This window comes from Aythya fuligula, chromosome 4 (assembly GCF_009819795.1).
Source record: "Aythya fuligula isolate bAytFul2 chromosome 4, bAytFul2.pri, whole genome shotgun sequence".
In the NCBI taxonomy this organism is placed as follows: domain Eukaryota; kingdom Metazoa; phylum Chordata; class Aves; order Anseriformes; family Anatidae; genus Aythya; species Aythya fuligula.
In genome coordinates, this window is record NC_045562.1 from 67,861,276 (window position 1) to 67,887,925 (window position 26,650).

Genomic DNA, 26,650 nt, shown 5'->3' on the forward strand with positions numbered 1-26,650 from the left:
TCGTTAGTGCCTAAACCCTTGCCACGAGAGGCCGAATGGCTGCATTGCCATTTTGCCTACCACTGGCCGTAGGTCTGTGAGGTTGTTCCTTTCCAGGAGGGCATCAGGCGGTGGAGGCAGGGATGGATTTCGGCAGGGTGCAGCTGCAGCTGCCTTGCCATCAGCTTCCCTGCTGCAGCAGCAGCGGGCTCCCTCCTCTCCGTGGTGCGAAGACTCCTCCTGGTGATAACACAGCAGAGAGCTTGACAACCCGAAACAGCTGAAAAAGGGCCTGAAACAGCTGAAACAGGGCCTGAAACAGCTGAAACAGGGCCTGAAACAGCTTCCTAGCCCCAGCACCCAGCACCTGGGGCAGACACCAGTGCATCCACTCTCACTTCACCATGCCCACAGCTGTGGGGCCAGGGCTGGATGTGCCAGCCCACACCAGGATGCACCCACCCGGGGATTGTGACCCACAGATAGAGGATCAAGAGCGCTCTGCAGAAGGGCAATGCCCTTTTCGAGGCCCTGCACCACGGCCAGGTCTCCTCTGGACACCACATAAAGCCTCTCCGCCGTTTCCAAGGTGATCCTGGAGGTGAAGGCTGTAATATATTCTCTCGCAGGTAGCAGCAGCTGCAGCCGAGGTGCCCTTGGACAGGCCATTGTTTGCAGGGAGGTGGGGAAAAGGCAGAAAGAAAAGATCTATTTGTAATTATTTTTTAAAGACCTGTAAGGAACAAAAAAAAAAAAAAAGACAAATGAGGGCATTTATTCAGCGAGACGGTGAGTGTTTTCTAATGCAGTTTGAGTCTTTGCATCTGGGAATGAGCATTGCAACTGCATGGTAAACAACGAAATTAATCATTTAATCCTCATTTAGCGCTGTCCTCTAATGCGATGGTTACAAATGCTGTTAGTGCCTAGGGCTGGGCCTCGGGTTACCTGAGGAAGACCCCAATTTAGGGCCCCACATGGCATGAATCGAGGCGCATGTTCCTTCCCCTGCCTCCCTGGGGGACGGGCTTGCAGCATGTGGCCCCTCGCTGCCTCCTGAAATCTCAGGGAATTTGTCCCAAACTTTATACCATTTCTCTGGAATTTCTTCTCCAGAGGTTCGCCGCAAACCAAAACCACATTTATTTGAAGCTTGATTTAGCCTTGCTGGAGCCTTTCTGCTGACCTCCTCGGGCTCAGGATTTCATAACACCCCGTGGTTTTGTAAGCAATGGACGCTTGGTTTCATGGATACGTTTCACTCAGTGCCCTAAGAAAACAAACAGCAAGCTCACCCCAGAAGATGTTTGTCTCCTTTTTGGTTTTCCTTCTGATAAATCCATGGGGAAGCCATGCACATATCCTGTACACACTTGGATGCGGCGCAGATTTCTTTGAAACATTAAGCTCCAGTCTCGCAGGGTAGGCTTTGATGTCCAGCAAGGTCGGCCCAGCTCCTCCGCCTGTATCTGAGCAATCAATGCCAGACGTTTTAAGGGAAAATTAATAAAGCCAGCCCCAGGCTCTACCACAGTTTGTAGGACACCTCTTCTCAGGGCAGCTTTGCCCAGTCTCTTACGGCTCAAGATTGAATTAAGAACTGGGAGATAATACATGGCCAAATAGTGTGGACATCAGCCTGTGTGGCTGGGTCTTCTTTTGTAGAATCATAGACAATCATTCAGGTTGGAAAAATCCTCTGAGATCATCAAGTCCAAGTGTTAGCCTGGAGAACATCAGCGTCAGCCTGCAAGAGAAACTCCTCGGGTCTGGAAAAGTGGAGAGAAGGGGGACGGAGATGGAGGGAGCCCGGCCTCACAGCAGCGCCAGTCCTGCAGCCCTGCTCCCTGGCTGCGTATTTATTTAATGCCTTTGTTTCCCAAAGCTCCGTGGTGCATCCAGAGGGCACAACGTGCATCTGAATTAGGTGTGAGCATCAGCCCAGCAGCACCTTGTACACAGCGATGGCAGATGACATACTTACCACCCTTCTGTGCTAATGGGTGCAGGGAGCACTGGGAACACCGAGGCTGTTTCAGCATAAATCTCGCTTGATGTTTTTGTTTGCTCCTGAATGTTACAGCCTTTTAATCTGCCTCTGACACTCTGAAATCCTGCAGCACTCTCATTTTCCTTGATTTATAATTCTTCAAAGTGCATCGACACTGCCTGCCTGCCTGCCCCATCCCTGCAGGGTAGTTGGCCTTGCCCACGCCCCTCGGTGCAGCATGGGGCCAGCTCCGTATTTACAGGCAGGTGCCACGGGTCAGTTTTTGAGCAAGCCATCACCTGTGCGAGTTCCCCTGGGAGGCAGCGCGTGCTTCCTCGGGCAGGGGAGCATCGTGGGCTTTGCTTCGGGCTGTGCTGCACGCAAAGCAAAATGCAAGCACAAGCAATTAAAACCAGAGCAAGAGAGCGTGGTCACAGGCTCCCCAGGGGTCAGTGAGGTAGGAGGCGAGTGGGGGACTGCAGCAGTAACCTGTAGCCAGGGATTTTTCCTGTGTGTCTCATGCCAGATCCCCAGTTATTCATTGTACTACGCAGCAAATGCTCTTGCATCACTGCTTCCTGCTCTCACCTCGCTTATCGTAGGAAGCCTCTGCAGCACATAATTCACTGCTAATTAACTCACGGTGGCAGCCTCAGCACCAGCGCTGCTGGGGGAGCGATGTTAAACCTGGAGACTGTAACTGGTGGGGAAGGATGCTGAGCGGGGAGCGGTCAGCCCGTCACAGAATAGGTATGGCCACGTGGGATAGATGGTGATTCCATCTGACGAGGCTGAAAATACCTTCAAGACCCCTTGGGGGAGCACCAGGTGGAGCAGCAGCCTCTGGTGCAGTGGAGAGAAGGTGCAGGGAGTGGGCAAGGTGTGCTCGGCTGCTTCCTTTGGGAAGAGAAAGAAGTCAGCCAGGAGGTTGCACAAGTTAAGCTGAACCAGTTCTGAGACACAAAAATTCCCAGCAGTGCTGAAATAGTTAATCTTCATCTTTCAAGATGCTATTTTTACACAGACCCCTAAAAAAAAAAAAAAAAAAAAAAAAAAAGAAGGTTATTAAAATTCTCTCATTTGTCTTCTCTCATCCTTTAAAGCTGCGTTGGAAGAGAACATCGATGCAGCCCCCATCAGCAGCGCGGTGTGGAGTGCAGCATGCTGACCCCGAAAAGTTAACAGCCCCTGGAGATGCACTGCCACGTCCTAAGCAAGCATAAAGCATTTGGATTAAGAGATTTTAAATTCATTTAAGGCATAAGGACGGCGCTCATCACAGAGCACGGCTGCCTGCACGAGGAGTGAGAACATTTTGCAGCGTGTCAGCGCTCAGCTAAGGGAAACACGTGATGGCTTCCAGGAGTGGCGTCACTTTCCAGTCAAACAGACCCGAAATGGTACATCAGTCTGTTCAACAGATACAGCCATGTAAAGCCAGTTCGATTTCAATGTAAAATTAATTAAGGGGTAATTTTTGAAGTCTTTCTACCAAGACATAAAACCACCGGGAAGCAGACATCTCCACGCGTGAGCTCCCCCACTACAGGCGATGCAGGCACCTGCTGCTTGTGAGGAGCACATAACCTCGAAACAGGGAGCTTTCCTCCCAAATCCATCCTTCACTGCTCTCCATCCTGCTCGGCACCACTGTGTGCCTTGAGCCCCCCATCACTGACCTACCCTGACTTAGTGACCTGGAAAAGCTCCCAAACCTCCAGGACTGGCAGCAATGCCCAAGGGGGGATAGCCCTGCAGTCAGTCAGGCCAGAAAGCACACGTCCACCCACACGTGAGTTTTGTTGGCCTCTGGGCACCACCAGACCATGGCGATGCTGTTGGAGAACATGAAAGGAAGACCCTGAGATGTATTTAATGCAAGAACATTGTCCCTGATCTCTGTGGGTTTTAAAACGCACTGACAACTTCATAGGGGTCACTTCATGGCCCCCAACAAGGGCACCAGTGAAGACTGGGGCAGGAAGCAAAGCCCAACACCCCAGCCAAGCTTGGCCATGCAAAAACCCACATCATGCCATAGCTGCCACGGGAGCAGGAGCTGGATGATGGCAATGACCTAGCCTGGTGCTCCTCCCGGGCCATGGGACAACATTTTAGGAAGTTAATTTATTTTCCTCCTCTCTCTTTTATTTTTCTTTCCCCCCTGTGATTTGCATTACTGGTTGCTCAATGGGTTGTGGCACACTTTCCCCCCATTCACAGCTCCAAAGCCCTCCCCATGTAGCAGTGTTGCAGGTAATTCACTACTTGATCTTACAACTCCAGCACGTATTGCCAGCCGCAGGAATTTTATTTCAGACCAAATCACCATCCTTTTGGAAGTTAATAGCCATTATTTTCCTCTAGTGGAGTTTCATCTCCTCTATAGCAAGTAGAAAGAAAATATTTCTGTCTCTCTGGAGGCATTAGGTGGAGATCTGCGTAACAGAGGCATCCCAGTGCTGCCCCTTAATTTCTCCATCGGCGCTGAGGTCATTCAGAAAATAGGAGTTTTCACTCTGCTCATCTCTGCTCTTGAGGTCAACTTGGTTTTTGTGGAAAAACAGTATTCTGGGAGGTTTTGTTCATCCATTCCCCGGTGTAATGGTCAGGCTTTTCTCCTCTTACCTGAGGTGTTCAATGGCAGCCACGATGCTCCTGTGACCAAAGACCTCTGGAGAGGCCCAGCTAAAGAAACCCCGGAGCCACAAGGGCATGTTTTAACTTTTGCCATTAAACCTGAGCGGTCCCTTCCCTCTCACACTGGGCCTGTTATTGCAATATGCTTCAATATACGAAATACTTCAGTTAAATCCTCCCCAACAGTTCCCTTGTTGGGCTAAATAAAAGCCAGCTTTCTTCCTTCTGTCCCACTAAGATCTCCAATCATCTCCATTGTGTTTCTCTTGGCATCCTTAATATTATCGGTATGCAGCCAGAACAGAAATTGCTGGCTTTATGATCAGCTTTAATAACAAGTGTTTAATAATTGCAGGTATAATTATTCACAACACTGACAAATTTTCCTATTCACCACTAATTTCTTCAAATTGCTCCAGGCGTAAAGCAAAAACAGACTAGTCAGAAAGCCATTCATTCCTAATCAACTTGTGTTGCTGTTGTTTAAGGAACAAAATTTTCAACCCTGGCGTTCCAATGAGATTTCATTACAATAAATGAAAAATAAAGATAACGGTGGCTTACTGCTCTATACTATGCACAGATGCTTCTGATTTTGGTTAGGAGCATTAATACCCGAGCTCTGTCAGGGTGCGCCTGCACTGATAAGGCACGACAGGCGCCAGCAGTGTATTTCCCCAGCCTGTTTTTGTCTGTTCAAATGCTTTGATGATTATTGCCACAAGCCTAAAACACGGGGCCATGTCATGAAACCCCAAAGAAGGGCTTGGCACTGGCTGCCACCCATCCTGCTGGGGACGTCCCAGCCTCACAGGATGGCTGAGGCTGGCAGGGACCTGGGGGTACTTCTGCCCCAAGCCCTGCCCCAGCAGGGCCACCCCCATCAGGGTGTCACCAGAACCACAGCGCACACAGGAGGGACACACAGCATGCTTACAGAGAGGAAGGAGCAGCTACAAGGCATTATGGAAGAGCTACACTCCTTCCTCCGTGCTCGCTTGGCCATGGCACCCTTCCCTACAGCATGTAGCTGTACCTCACCAGAAGGGTCCAAGTCCAGCTGCTGTAATGCATGAGTAGAAGCTGCGTGGGGCAATCCTGGCTTTGGGCTGGGTGGCAGAGGTGGCCTCTTGTGCCAGGTACAGGTGATGCAGCTGTTGTGGATGGCCGAGGAGCAACCTAACCACAGCCCTGGGCTTCATCCCCTGTCTAGGAACGAGCCAAAGCTTCCACAAACCAGGCTTGCCCTAGTGACAGCCAAAACTCCTCACAAGTTTTGGATCTAAGCTAAAACAGACACGGTTTTCTATAACGTTGACCGGCATTGGATCCTGGTCTGGTTAATCTTTGTCCTCAGCATCAGAGTGGGGCACCTGGGACCCGCCACACGAGCCCAGGACAGCATTTCCTAGCCCTGAAGCACAACACGTTGTCTCCGGAGCCTCTCAGACAGAATAGTAAGGATAAACACAAGGACAGCAGGGATATTTGCTAATTCAGACATCCAGAGGTATGAGGGAGGAGGCAGGGTGACAGCAGATGGGACAAATAGGGACAAAATCTGCCCCTCAGTGTCCCCAGATGTGGTGAAGGCCATAACGGGGCCTACCTCAGGGCGCTGTGGCAGGCCTCGGCCCTCTCCTGCCTCATCAGCCTGCGCCTGCTGCCCCATAACAGCAGTGACAAGCTGTAGAAGTTTATGGAGCCGCTTGATTTTTGGGGTTCAAAATATAATAATAATTAAAATGATTTTTTGAGGGTACGTGTGGCTCCAGCTGAAAGCTCCCCTTGCTTTCTCAGGACCTCGTGGCTTTCAGTGCAGGGCTCTCCACCCTCACAATGCTGGAGAGGGCGGACATGCAAGGAGCAGCGGGTGGCAAACACAAAACACTGCCTCCACCAACAGAGCCCTCGCCATTACAATAGCACTTCAAATTTATTCTATCCAGAAGTGTTGGAAGATCAGTCTTTTGCAAGTGTTTTTTCTAATTAGCACTCTGCAAGCCACGGAGCCCCTGTCGCCACAGACAGACCTCTCTCCAAGCGGAGCCCCGGCTGATCCCGGAGCCCCACGCTCGCATTGCTCAGTGTTGAGGGGTGCTAATGCTCCAGCATGCAGCAGGCATTTTCTTGAATGTTGAAAGACTTAAATTACAACCATCCTATAATTTGGCAGGTTAGAAAAGAAGCTTTTAAAGAGCCTTGTTAAATGAATGACTTAAACCCTCACCCCAGGCTCTTTTACAAATTCATTTGCACCCCAGAGAGAAGGCATGAGGGAGGCACAAACGTAGGCATGATCCATGTCTAAATTCCTGATTGCTGAATTAGAGAGAAGCTATGATTGTTTCACCCATTAATAAAGGATTTGGGGCGATTTTGTTGGAGCATTGGTCACTGCCATAGCCACGGCTTCCTCCCATTCCTCCACAGGGCAGGGATTTGAAGGAGATTTAAGGAGGAACCTGCAGTAGAGAAAACATTCAACTTGGCACCTTCAGATGCTTAATAAAGTGAAGGACACCATGCAAGGTGTCATTCCAAGAGCCTGGCCACCACAGCACAGCGTGCCCTGCCACCAGCGTGCCACTGCAGCAGGCAGAGCTCAGCAGGAGAAACATTTCCTCCCTATAGGAAATGCAGGAGAAACCACAGCAAAAGGGGGCAGAGGTCCTCCTCCTCCCTCCTCCAGGAGGATCCCTCAGCAGGAGATGCAAGCAAATGTTGTGTGCTGACCGGGAAACAAGTGTCCCCGTATAGAGTTGAGATGTGATTAAAATCAATGTCTGCAATTTCTTGCGTAGACAGACCTCTAAAGCTATTAAGCCTCACCTCTATATTAGAACGGTATCAAACCCTGTAATTTTTCTTGCATAAGGTTTTTAATGCCTTTATTTATTTATTTATTTATTTATTTTTTAATTTTGCTAATAACTTGTTCACATAATTTGGGAAAGGAAATCGGTTCAGAAACAAACAATTTTCCATCTACACTTTCTTTCCCAATGTATCTGCTTCTGACTGCCTTGCTGGCAACCTTAAGATAACATCTAACACTGGAAATAAGAAAACACCGAGTCTGTATCTAAAATACCTGGTTAGCAGCATTACAAGTGGGCGGCAAGGCCGTTCAGTTTTATGCTGCTGCTGTCATTAAGGGCTTTGGTGAACAAAAAGTATTGCAAGTATCAAAATCATTTTGAAATGGTGACCTGTCATATTCTTAATAAAAGCAGAAAAATGCATTGCGTTGCCTCCATATTCATACCCGGCACATACCACCAGCATGGGTTGGACTCCATTCTGAAATGAGAGGCTGGGAAGAGAACTCAGACTGCATTTGGACACAGCCTCGGAGATTTTCCTTGGTAATAATGGTAATCTTTCCCTCTGGGAAGCCCAAGACGAGATATTCCTGTCCCTCTTACTTTCCCGGAACCCACAAAGAGAAATTGGAGGAGGACTTGGGATGTCACAGAGAAGCCTCACAGCATCTCAGTGCTAACAGCCCTTCAGTCAGCTGAAGAAACTAGTAGGAATTTGGTCTTCACATCAAACAGAGCAACACAGGAAGCACCAAGATGGGTTTCACACCATCAGGAAAAAGGTAAAGATACAGATTAAAAAAAAGGGGGGGGGGGGGGGGGCTAAAACGTGCTCCTAAGCACAAAGGCTCCATCTGATACTCCTTCTTACCTGCCTTCCTAGCTCAGGACTGGTCTCCTCTGCTCCTGGACTTTGGCTTTCCCCACTTGGGTATCTGGCTCACATCTTGTATTTACCCCTTCTCCTCTCCAAAACTGCAAACCAGGATCAGACCCAGGGTGAGAACTTCTTGTCATTCATCCCACAAAGGCCAAATCCAACTGCAGGTCAGAGCTGAGTTCTGAGGGACCTGCTATTTCCAGCGGCACCGGGAGCAGACCAGGCAGCAAGGACCGAGCCACCACACAGCCTGTGTTTGCTCAGCTCATTCAAATGGGATCAAGCTGGTTCTGCAGGAGGCTCCTGGGGGGATAGAAGTGGGAATGAGAAGCCCCCGGCACCAAATAGCCTTCAGCAGCAAGACAACACACAGAGCAAAATAGATCAGAGATTTCTAACACTCTTGTGGAAGAGAACAGCTGTAGTATTCTGATTTAAAACAAAGCCAAATCCAAAATAATGATAATAATTTGAGATTAAGCAACAGTTTAGAAAATCAGATTGCCAAAGATCTTTGCAAAAATCTGTTAAATAAGATCCAGCATACGAATTGTTCTCAATATTGCCTACAGCAGAACGGAGAGACTGGAACTTAACACTGAGGGAAGGTACCTCAAACACTGGACTTACAGAAAGAGAATTATTCTTGGAGCTTTGCCTTGCAATGTTTTATCCAGGAGCTGAGCTCGGGCACCTGCTTGTCACTGGTGTGTATTTACTGTAGACTTGTAGGACTCATCACCTGCAGATGAAAGCAGCATTTTGCACTAGCATCTCTATTTTTAAGACTAGAGAACACTTCCCTTTAATATAAAATAAGAAAAAAATAAAAAAAATAGGTAACCTTTCTTCCCAGAAATTAAAATTTCCCCAGCATAAGCAGAACCAGTGCAGATAGAGTGGGGAAGAAGAAAAACACGATTAGAAGATGCAAAAAGGCATCAGGCTGCTGTAAATAAAGATCAATAGAAAACACACTCACTTAACGAGTTCCATTAGCAGCAACATATTTCAGAATAACACGTTGACTCCCAAAGCTGCTGTTCAGGTCCATCACAACACATTTTAACACCCACTGAATAAATAAGATTACCAGTGGACCTCTGATGCAGCGCACTCACATACGAGTGTGATTAAGATGCTCTACAAACTGCTTACATAGACATAAAAGGCAAACTTCCCCCCTTCCTCCTTACAATGCAGAAGCTTCATTAGGAAAAATGAGTAAGGAAAACAAATTAGAGGCACAAGGAAAGAGCTACAGGGCAACAGCATCTACTTAGCTTGTTTGGAGAAGTAAAATGAAGTGTACAGAGGGACTTCCAAACCACCGCGTGATGTCCTCTCCTCCGCACTCATTGCCCCCTCTCCTGCACGCTTCCACGCGTTACAGGAGCAGCAGGAGCAGTAAGACGCCTCACCACACGCCTGTTCTGCCCAAATCCTTGTAAGTGCCACCAGCTCCCAGCTCCCAAAGCACCCAGTCCCTGCTCCCCGACCCTGCAGCAGGACTGGGAGCCGCAATCTCGCCCTCACTCCTGCACGAGGCAACACCTTCCAACACCAACTCACCCAAACCCACTCATTTTGGGATTTGGGATCTTTTTTTCCCCCAAAGGATTTAACACCATACAATTAAAAGCAGGAATACTTGATTGAGTTTTTATTTTATTTCCACCTGTTTAAAAGAACTGTTTGCCTACCAGCAGAGTCCAACATAGATGTGACATACAGACATGAATACAATTAAATACAAGAAAAATTGAACTATATACAACAAGACATACATTTACATAATGAAAAATCTTTATATTATCTATCAGTTCTTGCCAATGTGAAACATCACTGGAACTCAAATATATTGGCGTTTCTTTTTTATTTCATTTTTAATAAAAAAGTATAATGCAACTTAGCATTTTTCCATGTACTGCGAGCTTAAAATTCGAGATGCACAAATTTGTGGCACTTCACAGGGTACACAAAAGCTAAAAAACTTCTTTTTGTTAAATATTTTATAGTTTGGGATATCTAAATTTCAATTAGGCCTACTTATTGAAGCACAAACTATAAAGTGATATTTACATGGAGGGAGTTGTGCAAAGTCAGTTTAGGCTATAGCTAGGTACACTATGAAAGATGCATGGATGTGTGACTCAACGTCATTCCCAGAGGTAACTCATTAAACCCTCTCGTTATTGTCCCTCTGACACAGTAACCACTGAAGTAAAACTGGCCAGAGTTCTCCACCCACCCCCCACCTCCCCTTTACGGCCCGTAAATATTTTCACAGTTTCACATTGGGCTGCTTCTCTTCATGCAGTTCTGCCTGAAACAACCCCAAAGGACTGTTTCAGCATTTCATCTGTTTCAGGGACACCAACTCCATCCTGCCTTGTCACCGCACTATCCTATGACTGCCTTATTCCTTCTTTTATGAGCTCACATTGCTGCTGTCTCCCCAGGACAACACCGAACCCAAGCTACCCCCAACCAGGGTGGGGAAAGTATTGCATTTCTCAAGGTGGCCTTCATGGAGCAGAACTCTTCACGGATTGCTATCTCCAGTAACACCCCTAAACATCCTAAGAAGAAACTCAGCTCTTGGATTGCCATCTTCAATCAAGAACTTAGGACAGCTAATTAGAAGAGCTGCTTTAATTAAAGGCTTCCTACAGATTGCTAGGACATGTTAGCAAAGATACATCAGACATCAATGTTAACTAAACGCTTCCTACAATTCTGTTGTACCAGAGCACAGAATGCTACTTCTAATGGCTTTCATAATTAACAAACTTCCAAAGGAGGCTTAACAGTTTAATTTTGCATTTTTTTTTTAAAACAGACTGAATTTCAACCTTTACAGATGCAGCTACTGCATATATGGACAATAAAGCACCAATTTTAATCATCTCATCTACATTTAATTATTAAAATCCTATTTGTATCAGCCCATCTTGGATTCCACATCAGCTGGCAGAGTTTAGCTGTATCAGGTTTAAGCAGACATTTATATCTTAGTCCTAGAAGAAGAGAAATAACTGGCTAGCAGTGCATACGCATGTGTATTCCTGCCTTGTTTAAATAGAAGAGTTCTCTCCTTTGACATGTACCTGACTTCTCTTCTTTTTAAAAGAAAGATGCATGACCCTCAGGGCAAAGACAATTTAAACTTCTCTTTCAAAAAAATTTCCAAGTCAAGATTGCTGCCATATGTCTTTTAAAGTCTCTATTTCTTCTAAATTCATGGTACTGCAATTATTTAAATTTTGATACTATACATCAGGCTGAAACCAGCCAAGTGTGTCAGCAGAGCGACTGAAGAGAACAGTGAAGTGAACGTACTGCACTTGAAGCATTGCACTGGGTACACTTGATACAGCAAGAAGATCTGTCTGGGTAGTTTGGTATTCAGCTGACAAGAGCAAAGCATACAATTTGCTTCTTATTCATCACTAGCAAGCCTAGAGAAGACTACATTCGCCTCAGGTACAAGGAGACAGAGCTCTATAGAACAGTGGTAAACCCAAGTGACCATCTCATCATGTTAGAAAATAAATTCATTGTTGTGATCCAAATACAGGAGTTCTTGGCAGTTAAAACATTCAAAGAACTATTTTCATGTTGTACATGTTGCAATTTGGCTACGTACTTCAGATCTCATGGAGTTCGTAAAGACATCTACACGTTCAAGCCTTCTGCTTTAAAAAAATCTGACTGCTGGTTAACAGCAGGTTATTTTATTGCATTACCCTGGGTGTCAATTTCATATTGATTTATGATGAAATGATCAATTGTTACAGAACTTATTCTACTTGGACAAAGATGATTCAGCAGAAAATAATATAGTAATGAGCGTATTATAGGATAAAAACAAAAGAGTAATGAAATGGCAAATTGTTCATCTGTATTTTGAAAGGTAACTATTTCATATCCATACGCAATGGTGGGAATAATTTCAAGAGTTACAAATAACAAAATATTCAGACCCCCCTTATTTACGCATTAAAAAAGTAGAAGGAAATGGATTAGCTGCTTCATTTCTGATATAGGCTGCTGGTCTAGTTTATAGACAGTCATAAATTCATTATAACCAGTGACATAACAAGAAGCAGCTTGGACCATAAAAAAGCTGTTTATATATGTACAAGTTATTCTCAAAAAAAATCAGTTTTATTTGGATGTGTTCACAACCTGCTGCTCCTTAAATCTTCAGAGCACTGAAACCAAGACATTTTCCCCAGAAATCCAGTTGAATCTGTCCTGAGAAATGTTAAGTACTCATATATAAATTGGATGGTATTGTCTGTGAGTGAGTTTTTTCCTACAGGTTGGGCAGGAATTGGCGTTCCGAAGGGAATCACGGAGGCACTGACTACAGAAGACATGGCCACATTTGGTTGACACAATAAGTCGCCCGCTTTGCACAATCTGGAAGAAAAGAAACCACAACAGGTATTTGGAGTAAGGAATTCAGCTTTGCTGGTCTATTGGCACCAGCTAAATAGCACTTGAATATCTATAGCCAGTACATTATTACTATAAGGAACCCAACTCTCTGTGCCATCTTGGAAAGTATTTCTCCCTCTATGTATACTAATAAGAAACGACTTTGAGTTACAAGCCAGTTTGACCTTGGAACCAAAATCTGGACTTCAAGCTAGCTGTCTGTGCTGTCCCACACGACCTAACAGAGCTGTGTTGCTCAACCTCTTCCCCATTCCCCCTCCCACATAAAAGAAATGACGACAACGTGTGGGTCCTTACCTCTGAGTAGCCGTCCATGCAAATCGGACAACTCACGGTACCAGAAGGCCTTGTGGTAAAGGGAATAAAAAAAGGAAAAGAAACACATCCATTAATTTCATGGTACATTGACATTTACTGATACATAAAATGTCAGGTAATCATCTGACTGCACAGAACAGCCGTGATGATGCACTACATCTGAAGATCCCTGCACAGCTTTAACTCCCTAAATTCCTTGCTTTTAATAAGCAGTTAGGGTCTCCTTTACTTAGGGGAAACAACTTGATTTCCATCAACAAAAATGGGAGGAAGATGCAGGTAAGTCACACACTAACATGAGGAAACATTAAAAAAAAAAAACAAACACCTGGCTCAGAAGACCAACTGGGTGGCCATTTCCAAGCTGAGGTCACAGAGGCACCCCCTCCTGCCTTCCCTCTCCAAGTCAGCTGTACTGCAAGCACTGCGTACTAACAGGCTGAACTATCCTGCATGGGGGAGTGTTTAGTAACATTAGTGCTGAATGATATTCTCTATTAGAAAGAGTAAGAGCTTTTTGCCACTTTTATTGACAGATTAATCTTGATTTTAAATGATCAAAGTAAGCTGCTTTCATAAGTCTTTACCATAAACACTTGGCTTTACTGTGTAACCTCCCATGTTAGGTAACAGTTTATAATTTATTAATCACAACAGGGACAGAAAACACGATACCTTCCATCCCACAATCTTAAATTCAAGCAGCAAGTACTGAAGTCTACGCCTAGTTTCACATACATAATTTAATTCTATTGATTCCCCCATTTTTACTACTCAAATTCTTCATGCAGCAGCTATTATACCAACTCAGTAATTACAAGTAGTGATAACCTCCATGTAAGCAGGAGTAACCTAACTCTGCAGCCCAACACCGTGAAGGCTCTGCGGCAATCTACATCATCAGTATCTTCCTGTCAATGTTAAAAGCTGCAGCACGGAGCTGTCATAGCCATACCTAAACGGACCAAGAAGGCCCAATCTAACAGAGAAGCCTGAGCTTAAGATAGCTAAACATAACATTTCTGCATTAACTAAGTAGTGGGATTTATTCATATAATATATATATTTAAAGGCCAAAAATAACAAAAAAGATCACAAACTCATTGGCCAAATCCACTCTGTTTTCAAATACAAGCATTTCAGGTTGCATATTAAGAATTAGACACACAAAATTTTCATGTTCTCTCTTATATTGCCCTCCACTAAACTAAAAGGCTCAAAGTACACCAACAAGATAAAATTATCAGTATATGGAGCTGCTTCCCAAAACATGCTCAAGTAGTCCTGTCACTGAGTGCAGAGTTGTATATATATAAAAAAAAAAAAGACTGACTGCATACTTTCATGAATGCACGATGGAAGAACTGACCACTGCTTGAATAACTATTTTTTTTTTTTTTTTTTAAGTCACAATGAAGGTTTTAACTCATCACATTGCTGGGGCAGAACAGGAGGACCTGAATTGAAGATACCCAAAAGGATTAAGAAAATCTGAGAGTTAAGGCCACATGTAAATGCCTACAGACACTGAGATGCCAAAAAAACAAATAAGTTAGCACACTGACACTGTTATACTGGGAATGTTTACACTGTGGTTTTTGTCAACACCACAGACGACTTAAATTTTAAAAACAAAATTCATCACCAGTGCTCTTAAGCTTTAAGATTATTAGCGCATCTTTAGCCAATTTGTTATCCTTTATTCCCTGAAAACCAGATCAGGTAGATCAGTTGCATCATAAATACCATTTACTTGCCTAAGATCTAGTACCTTATGCTGTAAGGTCAGATGGGGACACCCTATTCAAAGCTGTAAAACTGTCAATGAGATAAGAACAGTGCTGTTACTGAGTAGGGGTGGCTAAGTCAGCTGTCAAATTTGACTAAGTTTTAAATATGAAATCAAGCCATTCAAAGAAGAGTTTAGGAAATATATTTCTTGGGAAGAGTAACAGATTTTTTTCCCTTTAGTTTATTATCCACTGCACTCCAGTTTCACCTTGATTTCATCTATTTCCTAGTCAGAGGGTACATTGGACCAGCTGATCTTAAAGGTCTTTTCCAGCCTTACTGATTCTTTGATTCTATGACAGTAACAACACAGCCTGGACAGCATGGTCTAAGCACACAGCAATACAATCAGTGAGCTAAATGAAAGACTACATTAAAACCCTAAATAAAATGTGTATTCCCCCCTCTCTCAAACATTTTACAAGACATTTATACCAATTCTCATGTTCTTTGTCTGCCCTAGTCGCATGGATACCTGCTTTCATTTAGTTACTCTAGTAGATTGTAACACCAAACCTCATCCACACCAGTGAAAGTACTTCCGTAACAGCACTACTAGAGCTTTGCATGAAAAGGAAGTATAACACATTATAAGCTATGGCTTGTCACTAATCCTCCTTCCTCGACACACCCCCACATTCATCTTAAAGGTTGTATGCAAAGCTGTGCATTCCTCTTGGGCTGGTTTATTGCAGAAGTGCAAACAACATCATTTTGTCAGTGTGTGACACGTGGTGCTGTACTCATCGAGAGTGGCAAACTAGAGTAAGATTTCAAAGCCAAGACTGATTATAACAACATAAATTAGTCCTGTATGTATAAAAAAAGGCAAAACTTAATATTTATTAGGTCGTAAGGCATACATACTTTGAACTTGCAGTTTCATCCTCCAGTGGTCCCAATTCTCGAGACACTTTATCTGTTACATACACATCATTATCTCTTGTTTCATCTTCATCATCGCTGCTCAGCACACAGCTGTCTGACTGCCGCTGGCTTCTTAGTCTGAGATTTCTCCTTCGCCGTTGATTCTCTGTAAATTATTTATTTAAAGTTAGATACATTATAAAATATATAGCCCTGTAACTAACCTCGAAAAGTATGAGTAGACTGTAACAGTTGTAATTTTAAAGTGGACTAAAACATATTCATCTCTGTTAAGAGCAACAAAAAAGCTTCTTCAATATTGAGGATGGACATTTCCAGACACTTTGAATATTCTGTTACATATTGACACAAAACATTTGCTCTATTATCTCTACAACAGCCAAAACTTGACCTTAAAGCTTGTCTGTATGTTAAGTTCCCATACCCTTACACTACGTGTGAATAGAACGCCCCTATAAAGGGAGGCTACCTCTCCAGACTTCTAACAGAAGAAATATTGGAAGAAATGTCTAACAGAAGAAATCTAACTACTTCTAACTAGTATGATACAACGTTGAGGAACTGGAACAATTGCTACTTGATTCTCTAAAGGAAATGAAAAAAAAAGAGAAAAAAGACAAGTTTCCAAGTAGCATGGCGAGGTAGCACGGCGAGGTAGCACAAGAAGGTCTGCCAAAACAGAGAGCACTTTGTTCACAACTGTATAATGCATGAGATTAGAAGGGAGCACCATCCCCCACAATTACCTAAACTGCTTAGGGCAGGGATATCATTGCCAGCAGCCAGTTGCTGCTTCAGGGGATTATCGACCATATGTGTGTACACACACACACACTCAGAATATTCTTCCAGTAACAATATCTAAAATAAGTAATTTTTCAGAATTGATGGAAGACATGCTTAAGTCTAAACATTTAAATTATGCAGCTGCTGTGGTTTCTCACTGTTCTATCCAGGTATACTGAAGCGTTCCACTCTTTTTGTCTGTCTTAAATCAAATCGCCCTACTCAAAAGCAGTTTTGACAAAATAAGCCTTTTTAAGAACAGTATCTGGCAGATTACGTAAATACTTGAAGTAGTGTCTCCTTACACATTTTCATCATCATCCTCCTGAGTTAGTGCAACTTGAAAATGGAGTTCATATTGTCCAAATAAAAACAGATCAAAATAATTACCTGGCCTGTAGCATCCAAAGGTTAAAGAACGGCTGCTTGCTTTTTTTAACAATTAGAAACTGCATGCAATAGTTATTTCTTTGTTGTTACAACAACACTGAAGGTGCAATCATGAAGGATTGATTAACATTACATCAACAGCCATAAAATTTAAGTTCCTTTCTGCGTTATTTTTCAGCTATAACTTTTGTTGCATACATTTTTATTCACTTGCTCGTGTCATTCAGAGCCCAGAATGGATTACATTCTAAGTAAGCAGCTAACAACATATTAACGCATCTCAGATATTATAATCAGAGCAAGGTCTGAAAGATGTGAAGGATTAAGTTCTTTATACCTATTCTACAACTACTGTAATACATGAAGTAGAAAAAAAAATCTGTATTTGTTAGCACTTACCAGTATTAAATTTGAGGAGAGTTAGGCTACACAATTAAAGTGAATACTATGACTTTTGACATCTTTCTACTTCGGTTCCTTCACTGCAACACAGGCTAATAAGACCTTTCAACATTTTCCTATTCAAAGCTGATATTCTACTGCTAAAAGTGCTAGTTAAATTGATTGTTCGCTTCAGGCTCACAGAAGTTCTGTATTTGGGAAGAAAAATATATTTTGAGAAACTGTGATGGATTTTATTTCAGATACTTTATATCATCTTCAGTAGAGACTATGACACACAGACTGGATCTGTTCTCCAAAACACTGGCCAGATACTGTAGCACTGCTCCTTGTCTCTTGCTGAACACAGTTTTGATCCACACTGCTCAAGTTTGTTGGGAAAAAAAATAAATAAGTTCAGGACAATTCTATTGTCACTTGTAAAACGTCAACTCACCTTCAACAATCTTGCATCAATATATATGGTATGGGAGAGAGAAGAAAAATAAAATTAGATTTTTGGTATGCACCTCAAGCATTATGTACAAGTATCTGATAAGGTAAGCAATTAACAACAAAGCAAGCTAAGAATTTTAGGATATCATTATATTATTTTGTTTAAGAATGTGTTAAAAGTAGCTTCACAGTAACAAGTAATTTACAAGTTCTTACTTCTGACTCCCTTCTCCCTGTCCCCCAGTTTCAGTACCCCAATTTGATTTGGGTTGGAGGTGATTCTTCAGCTCCTTCTTCCCCAAACAAGCAAATTCACGTGAGATATCCCTAAACACTTCATATTAGATAACAATTGCTAAAAAAAATAAACCTAAACAGAAAACCAACCCACTGTTATTTTTGGTGGAACTAGAACCAAGGCAACGCAGATTACATTAAAATGTTTGTGACCTTCCCTACGTACATGCTCAGGAACAATCTTAGCATGAAATACCCTCCCTGTTACTCCTGCTGCTTGTTTGTGGTTCTGTGCAGCAGTAGTGGCACCCCAAAACAGCCATTAACTACACCACGGGCTGGATCAAATACTGTTTGAGCTTTAAAAATAGCAGTAACAACAAAGTGGATTTTTTTTAAAGAGTTCTTGGAGTAAGAAACTGAACTAGTTTCTAACAGTCAGCTACAGTTGTGCTTGCCACCTTAAACTAACGTTTCAACTAATCACTTCATATTTATGAAGTCAAAGACTTATTGCTACCTCCTCCACTTTTTATTTAAATCATTGGCCTTTATCTTTGATATATCTAACACAGCTCCCACTTTAAGTTGCATCTGCTTCTATTACATTACCCGTGACAGGTATATAACCCTGAGATCTGGAGCAACAAGCTATTTTAGATTGTGCTTTCATTATCTGCAGGTGATATTCATAGATGTAGCTACACCTATAAATCCATTTGGCATTGAATGTGAACTCTGAAGTGCTAAATAAGAGCCAGGTTTTAACCCTTTAAGTCAGGCTACTTAGATTTCAGGAGCTGTTTGTCTAGAAGATGAGCTTTTGAAGATCCAGGGTCTTGGTAAATTATGACCCAAACCCAAATCTTGTAAAGCTTAAGCTTACTTCTGCGGTCAGTATATCAATTTACTTTTACTGTGCAGATCTTCAAATATTCATCAAATACACATTTCAATAGAACTCTTTAATGCCTCAGCATTTAGTTTTCCAGATTCCTCAAGCTTAATAATTATCAGTAGGGTTCTTAAGCATTCATGACAGCCATGACAAGCACGCCAGACTTCTGATCCTTAGATTAGAAGCAGTAAGGTCTGCACCTAGCTATTAAGAAACACACCACTGCAACCCACAAAAATAACCAAGGAGCCTGTGCATTACGCTCCAAATAACAATACGGCTCAAAAACCCAGAGAGCAGTATGGGAGCAGACACTGTGCAGCTCAGGTACCTTCCATATTTAGTGAACAAGGGGCCTAAATTCTCAGGGAATGTCACACTTGAAATGTATTCACCATCCTGTCTACACTACGAAAAGGCATATCATTATCTTGAACCTGGTTAAATTGGTTAAACTCAGAGACATTTAACCAGTTGTTTTTTGAAGAAGAGTGCCCGTGAAGATTTACAGCACTCCAGGAAAGCAGGGAGAGACTACACTGCTGTACCCAAAGAATGCTTGTGCTAAGGAGCACCTTCAGAGCAGCTTCTGTGTTGACCTCCAGTGTATGGCTTTTGTGCATTAAGAAGTCAACTCTGAACTTAGAACTCATCCTTAAAAATTCTACCAGCAAGCACAATACAAAATTTATTTGACTTCACTATCTAGATGTGAAGTGTGTCATTCATTACTTACCACAACAGAATCATTGTGAGTTAGATCAACTACTACAGGATCAGAAGATTCACACGTGAGATCTACAACTTCTTCACCAGCTTAAAAACACAACGTTAGAATCCATATCAGAGATCACAGGACTATAATCACCTGTCAGTGTGTGACATGCTAAGGTATGATTCAACACTGCCCTATCCCTCTTCTCTTCGGTAATTTATCTAACATTTCACTCATGCTTTGCTCTCAATAATCCACGTACAGCATTAACATCACTGCCTTTTGCAAGTCGCACTGCAAGAGTAACAGCAGCTGACCTCACACTTTCTCATACGTCAATAGCTTGCAGGAGGTATGCAGCAACAGATTATTCATCCAATATAGGAGAACATTTATCACATCATAAAACCCAGATCATACAGGACATAAGAGTTTTCCAGTGCTATGCTGTAAATGTTCTCGTCTCACGCCTCCTCAAACCTTTAGTAGTCAAATTCACAGCAGAAAGACAAAAAGCCATATAGCTACCTGCAGACCAACAGTTACTTTTAATTTTTTCCAAAGAAGGCAGTTTAAGTATTATTTTTAAAAGCCTAGTGCTTTTTGTAAAACGATACTGGACAAGGGCCCTTAAGGGACAGGGCATGACTGACAACAAACTTTTAATTATCTTTTTAAAACTTGGGAGTTCCCAAATTTACTTTGCTGTTATCTGCAGAGGCAGCTGCAGTGAGTCCCAGCAAACAGCCTGATATTTGAGCATTTGCGTACCTTCCTTACGTAACTCAGCTGTAGCAGTAAACACATCACACCTCAGTAACCAACTCAAACAGTTGTCAGCAGCCTTGCTGTTTACAGATTCCATACTACAGGCATTTTAGAATAATTAGGTTTCTCTTCTCCTTTAAAACACCTTGAAACTGGCAAAAGACGTGTTAGGTGGGATCCCAACACTCCAGAAGCAGGTGATTCTCTTACCAAATTAAAGAGAAAGCTTACCACTTTCTTCAAGTTCTATTGGCTCTGCTTCTGAAGCCATTTCCGTGGTGGAAGCTATCAGCCTGCTTCGTTTCTGAGCTTGCCTAGAATTCACCGATCCTCCACGGCGCTTTCTTTGAGTCTAAGAGAGAACAAAGCCTCAGAGTTTTCTTTAAGAGTAATGTTAGTGGAGACCTCACTTCTGCAGCATCAACGACAGCATACAAAGATGGACAAAACACATCACTAGAAGGCTGCAGTATGGACACACTAGTGGGATGGGGCAGCCCTATCTCAACTCATCACACCAAGGAAGACATCACTCCAGATCTGAAGCCAGCTGAGTCACAAAAAAAAAAAAAATGATGACACATATTGTGATGGCTTACAGCTGAGAAGATGAGCTCACAATTATGTCATTTGACTAGTCTGACCTAAAGTTTTTGCTGACATTTTAAGCATTCCTGAAACACTGCTAGCTCCTAGAGATTAATTTATTATTATTCTTAAGGATCACAGAACATGAGGTTACAGAGGAACTTAATATGTTAGTATATGTACACAATAACTCTTAAAGATTTACAGAAGTACTACAAACAACACATTTTAAGAAGCAGTTTTACATTGATTAGTGAAATACTTACTGTACTCATGGTGTTTCTTGATCTAAAGTTACAGAAAAAATAAGAGGTACAAATACCATAAAATTGAATGCAAGGAAGCTACAACTTTCAATTCCTTATATTATATTCCTTATATATATAATATATATATATTCCTTCTTGAGGTAGTACACTGTTAAAAAGTCCAGATTTCTCAATATCTTAGAATGATGTTCTTCCAAACCTATAAGAAAAGAAGAGAGAAGATTACCTATCTGTAACTCTTGTTCTCTTCAACACACCTGCTCTGAGGGTTCTCGTTCCTGATCCACTAGCTGCTGACCAAAGCCAGGCTGCAAGTCCCAAGAGCATTTAACCCTCAAACACCTGCAGATGGGCCTGAAGTCTCACTCGTGTTTGCCCATTTCCTAAGCTAAACACCAGAATAAGGCAGTTCAATAGCACACCACAAAAAAAAAATAATAAAATACTAAGGAGTCCCAATTAAGTGTTATCTGAGAAAAACAACTGATTCTCTTCAGGCAATGTTTGTGTGTGGGCAGAAGTCACCAGGAATTGTGTCACAAGAAGCCATCTCCAGAGAACAAAAACTAGAGATAAGCAGTTCTCTTTTCTCCAAGCCGCCTCGAGATTCCAACTGAACAGCTTGAAAGGAAGCTAAAGCAAGTGGAGCACAGGAACATCAGTGTGGAACTACTCACAGCTCCCTGGTGTAGGAGAACAGGAGTTCACAGCCCCTGTTTTGAAGGAGCTGTAGGTGTGTACGGCCCTGCTGCCAGGCAGCTCGCTGCTCCAGGGAGCAAGCACTAAGCTGGTTCTCGCAGCAGCTGACACGGGACTGAAGTTCACGATGTAAAGCCTGCTTATAGAAAAGCTATCACGTGTCCAAACACGACAGGGAGCAGCAGGGGGACCCCAAACAAACCAAATAACTAATTTCAGAGGACAGAGCATTACAGAGTAGTAGGAAAAATATTCCTTAATAGACAAAATGAAGCAGTTAGAAAGCTGAGGAATCAAGCCCACCAGACAGCCTGCATTTTAGTGCACAGAAGACGAAGCTGAAGCCTTCACAGCCTACTAAGTGCCCAACCATCACGCCTCTGGCAGCAGGCAAGGCTTGGCAGGAGCACCCTGGGCACACAGACGTATGATCTCAAAGTATAAAGTAAATCTAAAAATACGAAATAAACCTGCAACCATCCTCCGCACAACCCTCCTGAGCACAAGGACCAGCACGTGCCCGAGCACTGCTGAGGTCGCTCAGGCTCCCACAACTTCACCATCTGTACCCAAATCTCCCCTCTCCTTTTTTTCCCCCGTGTCAATGGAGGTACGAACTAATTAGCAGGCTATTAACCTATTCCTAGGTTAAGAAATGCTGAGACCCCCCAGGGGATGGAATGACCTTGGTCATCAGTTATAACCTTCAGCTCAAGGAAACCAACTGAATGTTATTCCTCCTCTTAAATGTGGTCTGTATTTCTTACATCACTATTTTTTAAGACCTATTAACATGAACTGTGACACAAGACGTGCCTGAGAATACCTTTACACTACATTTAGCACATTCCCTAAGCCAAAAGATGCATTTAGGCACAGTTTTAAGCAACACAACACACCTCTCAGTTTTCTGTCTTTTTCCCCCTCATTTTAAAATTGCCAATGGATTGCAAAAAAAATAAGTTCAAATTATTATTTAGTAAGAGACTACCTGTCGAGTGCTGCTGTTAGTGGCCCGTAAGCCCACTGGCAGGTTCTGCTCACAGCAGATCAAGTTTCCGAAGTCCTTGTGCACCGCCACCCACCCCTTCCCACAGGAAGATCCTGTTTTGCTCAATTTTTGGAAGAGGGAACAAGAACTTTTAAAACAAGACTGCATCTGATTCTGTGCTCCCACAAGCTGCAGGAAGGGCACGCAGCACAAGGGATGGCAAAGAGAGAACCACCCGTAAGCCTAACAGCAGCTCCCTCAAACCCCAGCTGCTCAAAGGCCCCATCTTCATCCGACAGCTACCACTGAAACCAAAAATAACTCTGGCAAAGCAGTTTCCCTCAGACAGCAGGAAGATGAACAAGACCGAGCAACATCTGAGTTATATAAAGAATCCGATGGCGTGGCTTCTTGCTAAGTTCATTGCACCAAGGAAGCCAAAAGACATTTCCCTCTGTTCTCCTCAGATAGGGGATGGGAAAAATACTTGGACATTAAAAAGCTGGGAAATATTTGTTGATACACGCATCTGAGGAGCATAAAGAATTCAGCTTTAAACAAGCTTAGTTGAAATTACAAACTGCTAGAATTGGTTTTAATTGAAATCTTTTAAAGATCTTTTCCTTGGCCAGGAGTGGCCTAAATGCCAAAGAGCTATTACAGAGGAAATCAACAGCACCACAGCCCAGAACAACAACAAAACAACACAACCAAAACCACTTACATTTGGAAATTTATTGGGGGGAGGATGACGATGAGGAAGTACCGCACAGCAGCGGATCCGTCACACTAAAGCCATTTACCTCCATTAACCATTCCCACACCTCTTCACCAGGAGGCCCAGAAATGCATCGTTTATGGGATTACTGCGAGGTGTCAGAGTAACATCAGGCCTCAAAGCAACACAGAGAGCTTCTGCTCACACTGAGGTGACAGCCCCGCGTCGCTATTCAGCTGCTTTATCTTCCTGAATGTCCCAGCACCACCAGAAGGATTTCTTCATACCGATTGTCACAGCTCTTGATACAGAGCACACACAAGGCACATGTGTTCCTGTCCTGCTCTAGTTGCTGCTGGATCAAACCTCAACCTCCACGGGAAGTTCTTCTGCAGAAGAAAGTTGGGAGTGGGTATCCGTAGGGGCGCTCATCACCCTAAAGCCACCCTAAAATAAACCATCAGCAAACCACCAGCGTTAACCAAAGCCACCTCACAACAAACATGCTTACAGGGAACGCCAGACTGCTGGGATTGATTAGGACTCTGGAAGGAGTCTCTTGATCCAGCAACATTCTTTTCTTGGAAGAACAAACCTCTTCTGTGGGGCTACAGATTTCCACACTACGTTACTGGCTTATTCAGGAATCTTTGCTGAATGCTAATTGTCTGAACCGCAAGAAGGAGGATGAAAAATAAAGCTTATTTTCTTTAGTATCCCACAGATCAAGTTAGCGTTATACAAGAAGAGATAAACAAAGCTGTTCAAACACTGCACACTTGGTGACACACTCACTAATTTCTCTGGGGCCCCACGCACAAGAACATGGATGCATTAGAACAAGCCCAGAGGAGGACCACGAAGATGGTCAAGGGGCTGGAGCACTTCTCCTATGGAGACAGGCTGAGGGAGTTGGGGTTGTTCAGCCTGGAGAAGAGAAGGCTCCAGGGAGACCTTACAGCGGCCTGCCAGTGCCTGAGGGGGCTGCAGGAAAGGTGGGGAGGGACTTTGTCAGGGGTACAGTGATAGGACAAGGGGGGATGGCTTTAAGCTAAAAGAGAGGAGATTTAGATTAGATATAAGGAGAAAATTCTTTACTCAGAGGGTGGTGAGGCCCTGGCACAGGCTGCCCGGAGAAGCTGTGGTTCCCCAGCCCTGGAGGTGCCCAAGGCCAGGCTGGATGGGATTTGGGCTGCCTGGGCTGGTGGGAGGTGTCCCTGCCCATGGCAGGGGGTGGGAACTGGGTCGCCTTCAAGATCCCTTCCAACCCAAACCATTCTGTGATTCTGTAACCAGAATTCCTTAAAAGATTTTTCAAGACCTCAGGACTACCAAATCATGATTCGTTATGCAGGCCCAGAGAGCCCAAATTATTTCCTAAGGCCCACATGCTCCTCCTCCAGCAGTCTCTATGGAAACCCAGCATCAGGGCTCTGACAGGCCGACACAAATAGAGTTACTGCACCAACACCTCTCCTCCCCAAAACAACCTGTAAGCATCACATCACTGCAGCTGAAGCTATCAGTAAGGTCACCTGTTATACCTGCGGCAACATGCACTCGGAAACCAGTTCAAAATTCCAGATTTATTTATTTTTTAAGCTAAAGACTTCTTTTTTTTAAATATGAAAACTTTGCAGATCAACTCAGCAAGCCAATACGTACTTCCAAATTTTAGGGATCTTTCTGCATCACTGCATGATGAAGTGTTACCAGCATGAGCTGCTGACCCCTCCTCACACACACGGAGCTCTCCACGTGCACTTACTGCTCCTGCCATTCAGCTCTCCCAAAGGTTTAAGTATTTGTCCTCATAACAGCACCGTTCAAGGCCTTTTCTAGCTAACCCACTGATATTTTAAGTACTATAACCACCGGCATTCCTCTGTACAGGTAGATACTTCAGAAGAATAATGGTAAAGCTACATAAATGTTATTCATAATAGGAGTAGAGGAATATTGTGCCCCATATTTACGACTTCAGCCTTCCATTTGTATTTTTGTTCTAAAAAGAAGTTAGTATATCTGCTGTGCGTAAGTTGAGCTCAATTAACATGTTTGAGTGACAGTCCTGAAAACTGAATCCTCTGTTCAGCATAACCAAAAGCTTCCCTCACACCGCTCTGAAAACAAGGCTTTGATCCGCCACGAGCCCAGAACGCTTTGAAGCAAATCAGCTGAAGGAGAGGCAGGCGTTTCCATCACATCTGACTAATATGGACAAGACTGGATTTGGTAAACACCCTAAACATCAAAAACTGGCTAAAGGCAGCGTTTGAAGGCAGCAGCGAGGCGATGGCCTGGTACCTGCCAGGCGCAGGTGACCCCACACAGCCCACGCGGTATTTGCCAGGGCAGGGCCATGACAGCTCTTTAAAATTGGGCTTATTTCCCCTCTTCAAACCTCTGGTTGCAACAGGAAACAGCACCAAAGACGTAAAAAAAAAAAAAAATAAAAGAAGTGGGGGTGGCTCCCTGTGGGGCCAGGCCCAGCGGCAGCCCAGGAGCCCCCCCTGCCCCCAGGCTGCCCAGAGACCTCCCCCGGGCACCCAGCACCCCCCACACACCCACAGCGCGCCCCCCCCACAGCACCCTAAATAAAAAGGGCAAAACAAAGAGGAACCCAGCCCAAACTTTCACCCGGCAGCCACACGGCGGCGAGGAGCGGCCCCGGCCCCACAGCCGCCCCCTGGGCTCCCCACAGCCGGCCCCTGGGCTCCCCTCAGCGCTGCCCCCCCCCCCCCCTTTCCCCTCAGCCCGCCGCCATCACGCCCCCCCCCCTCCCCTCGGAGCCCCCCGGCCCTGCGGCCCTCACCCTCCGCGGCCGAGCCCGGCGACGGCGGAAGGGCAGCGCCCGCCCCCGCCTCCCTGCCATTGGTGGCGCCGCCGCCCCGCCGCCCGCCCAAAGGCCGCGGCGGCTGTCAATCAAAGGGGGGATGGGGAAAAAGAACGCGCCCGCCTCTTATCCGGCCGCGG

At 44.1% G+C, this 26,650-nt stretch overlaps 1 protein-coding gene across 1 annotated transcript; it reads right to left on the reverse strand.

Moving 5' to 3' along the window:
- Positions 1-9,962: 9,962 nt before the first annotated feature.
- Positions 9,963-26,539, reverse strand: RNF4 (ring finger protein 4). Its single transcript, XM_032186487.1, has 8 exons — positions 26,490-26,539; positions 21,264-21,465; positions 20,641-20,761; positions 19,663-19,742; positions 17,793-17,802; positions 15,758-15,923; positions 13,079-13,127; positions 9,963-12,742 (listed from the first exon to the last, which is right to left on the reverse strand). The coding sequence occupies exons 2-8, from the start codon at positions 21,270-21,272 to the stop codon at positions 12,593-12,595; spliced, it is 585 nt and encodes a 194-aa protein (XP_032042378.1). The 5' UTR covers positions 21,273-21,465; positions 26,490-26,539; the 3' UTR covers positions 9,963-12,592.
- Positions 26,540-26,650: the final 111 nt, after the last annotated feature.

Bases quoted from the DNA above. Each gene is read 5' to 3' on its own strand.
- RNF4 (XM_032186487.1), bottom strand. The intron at 13,128-15,757 runs GTATGTATGCCT...CTTTACCACAAG, and splicing joins GATGAAACTGCAAGTTCAAA to GCCTTCTGGTACCGTGAGTT. The intron at 12,743-13,078 runs GTAAGGACCCAC...CTTTTCTTCCAG, and splicing joins GCATGGACGGCTACTCAGAG to ATTGTGCAAAGCGGGCGACT.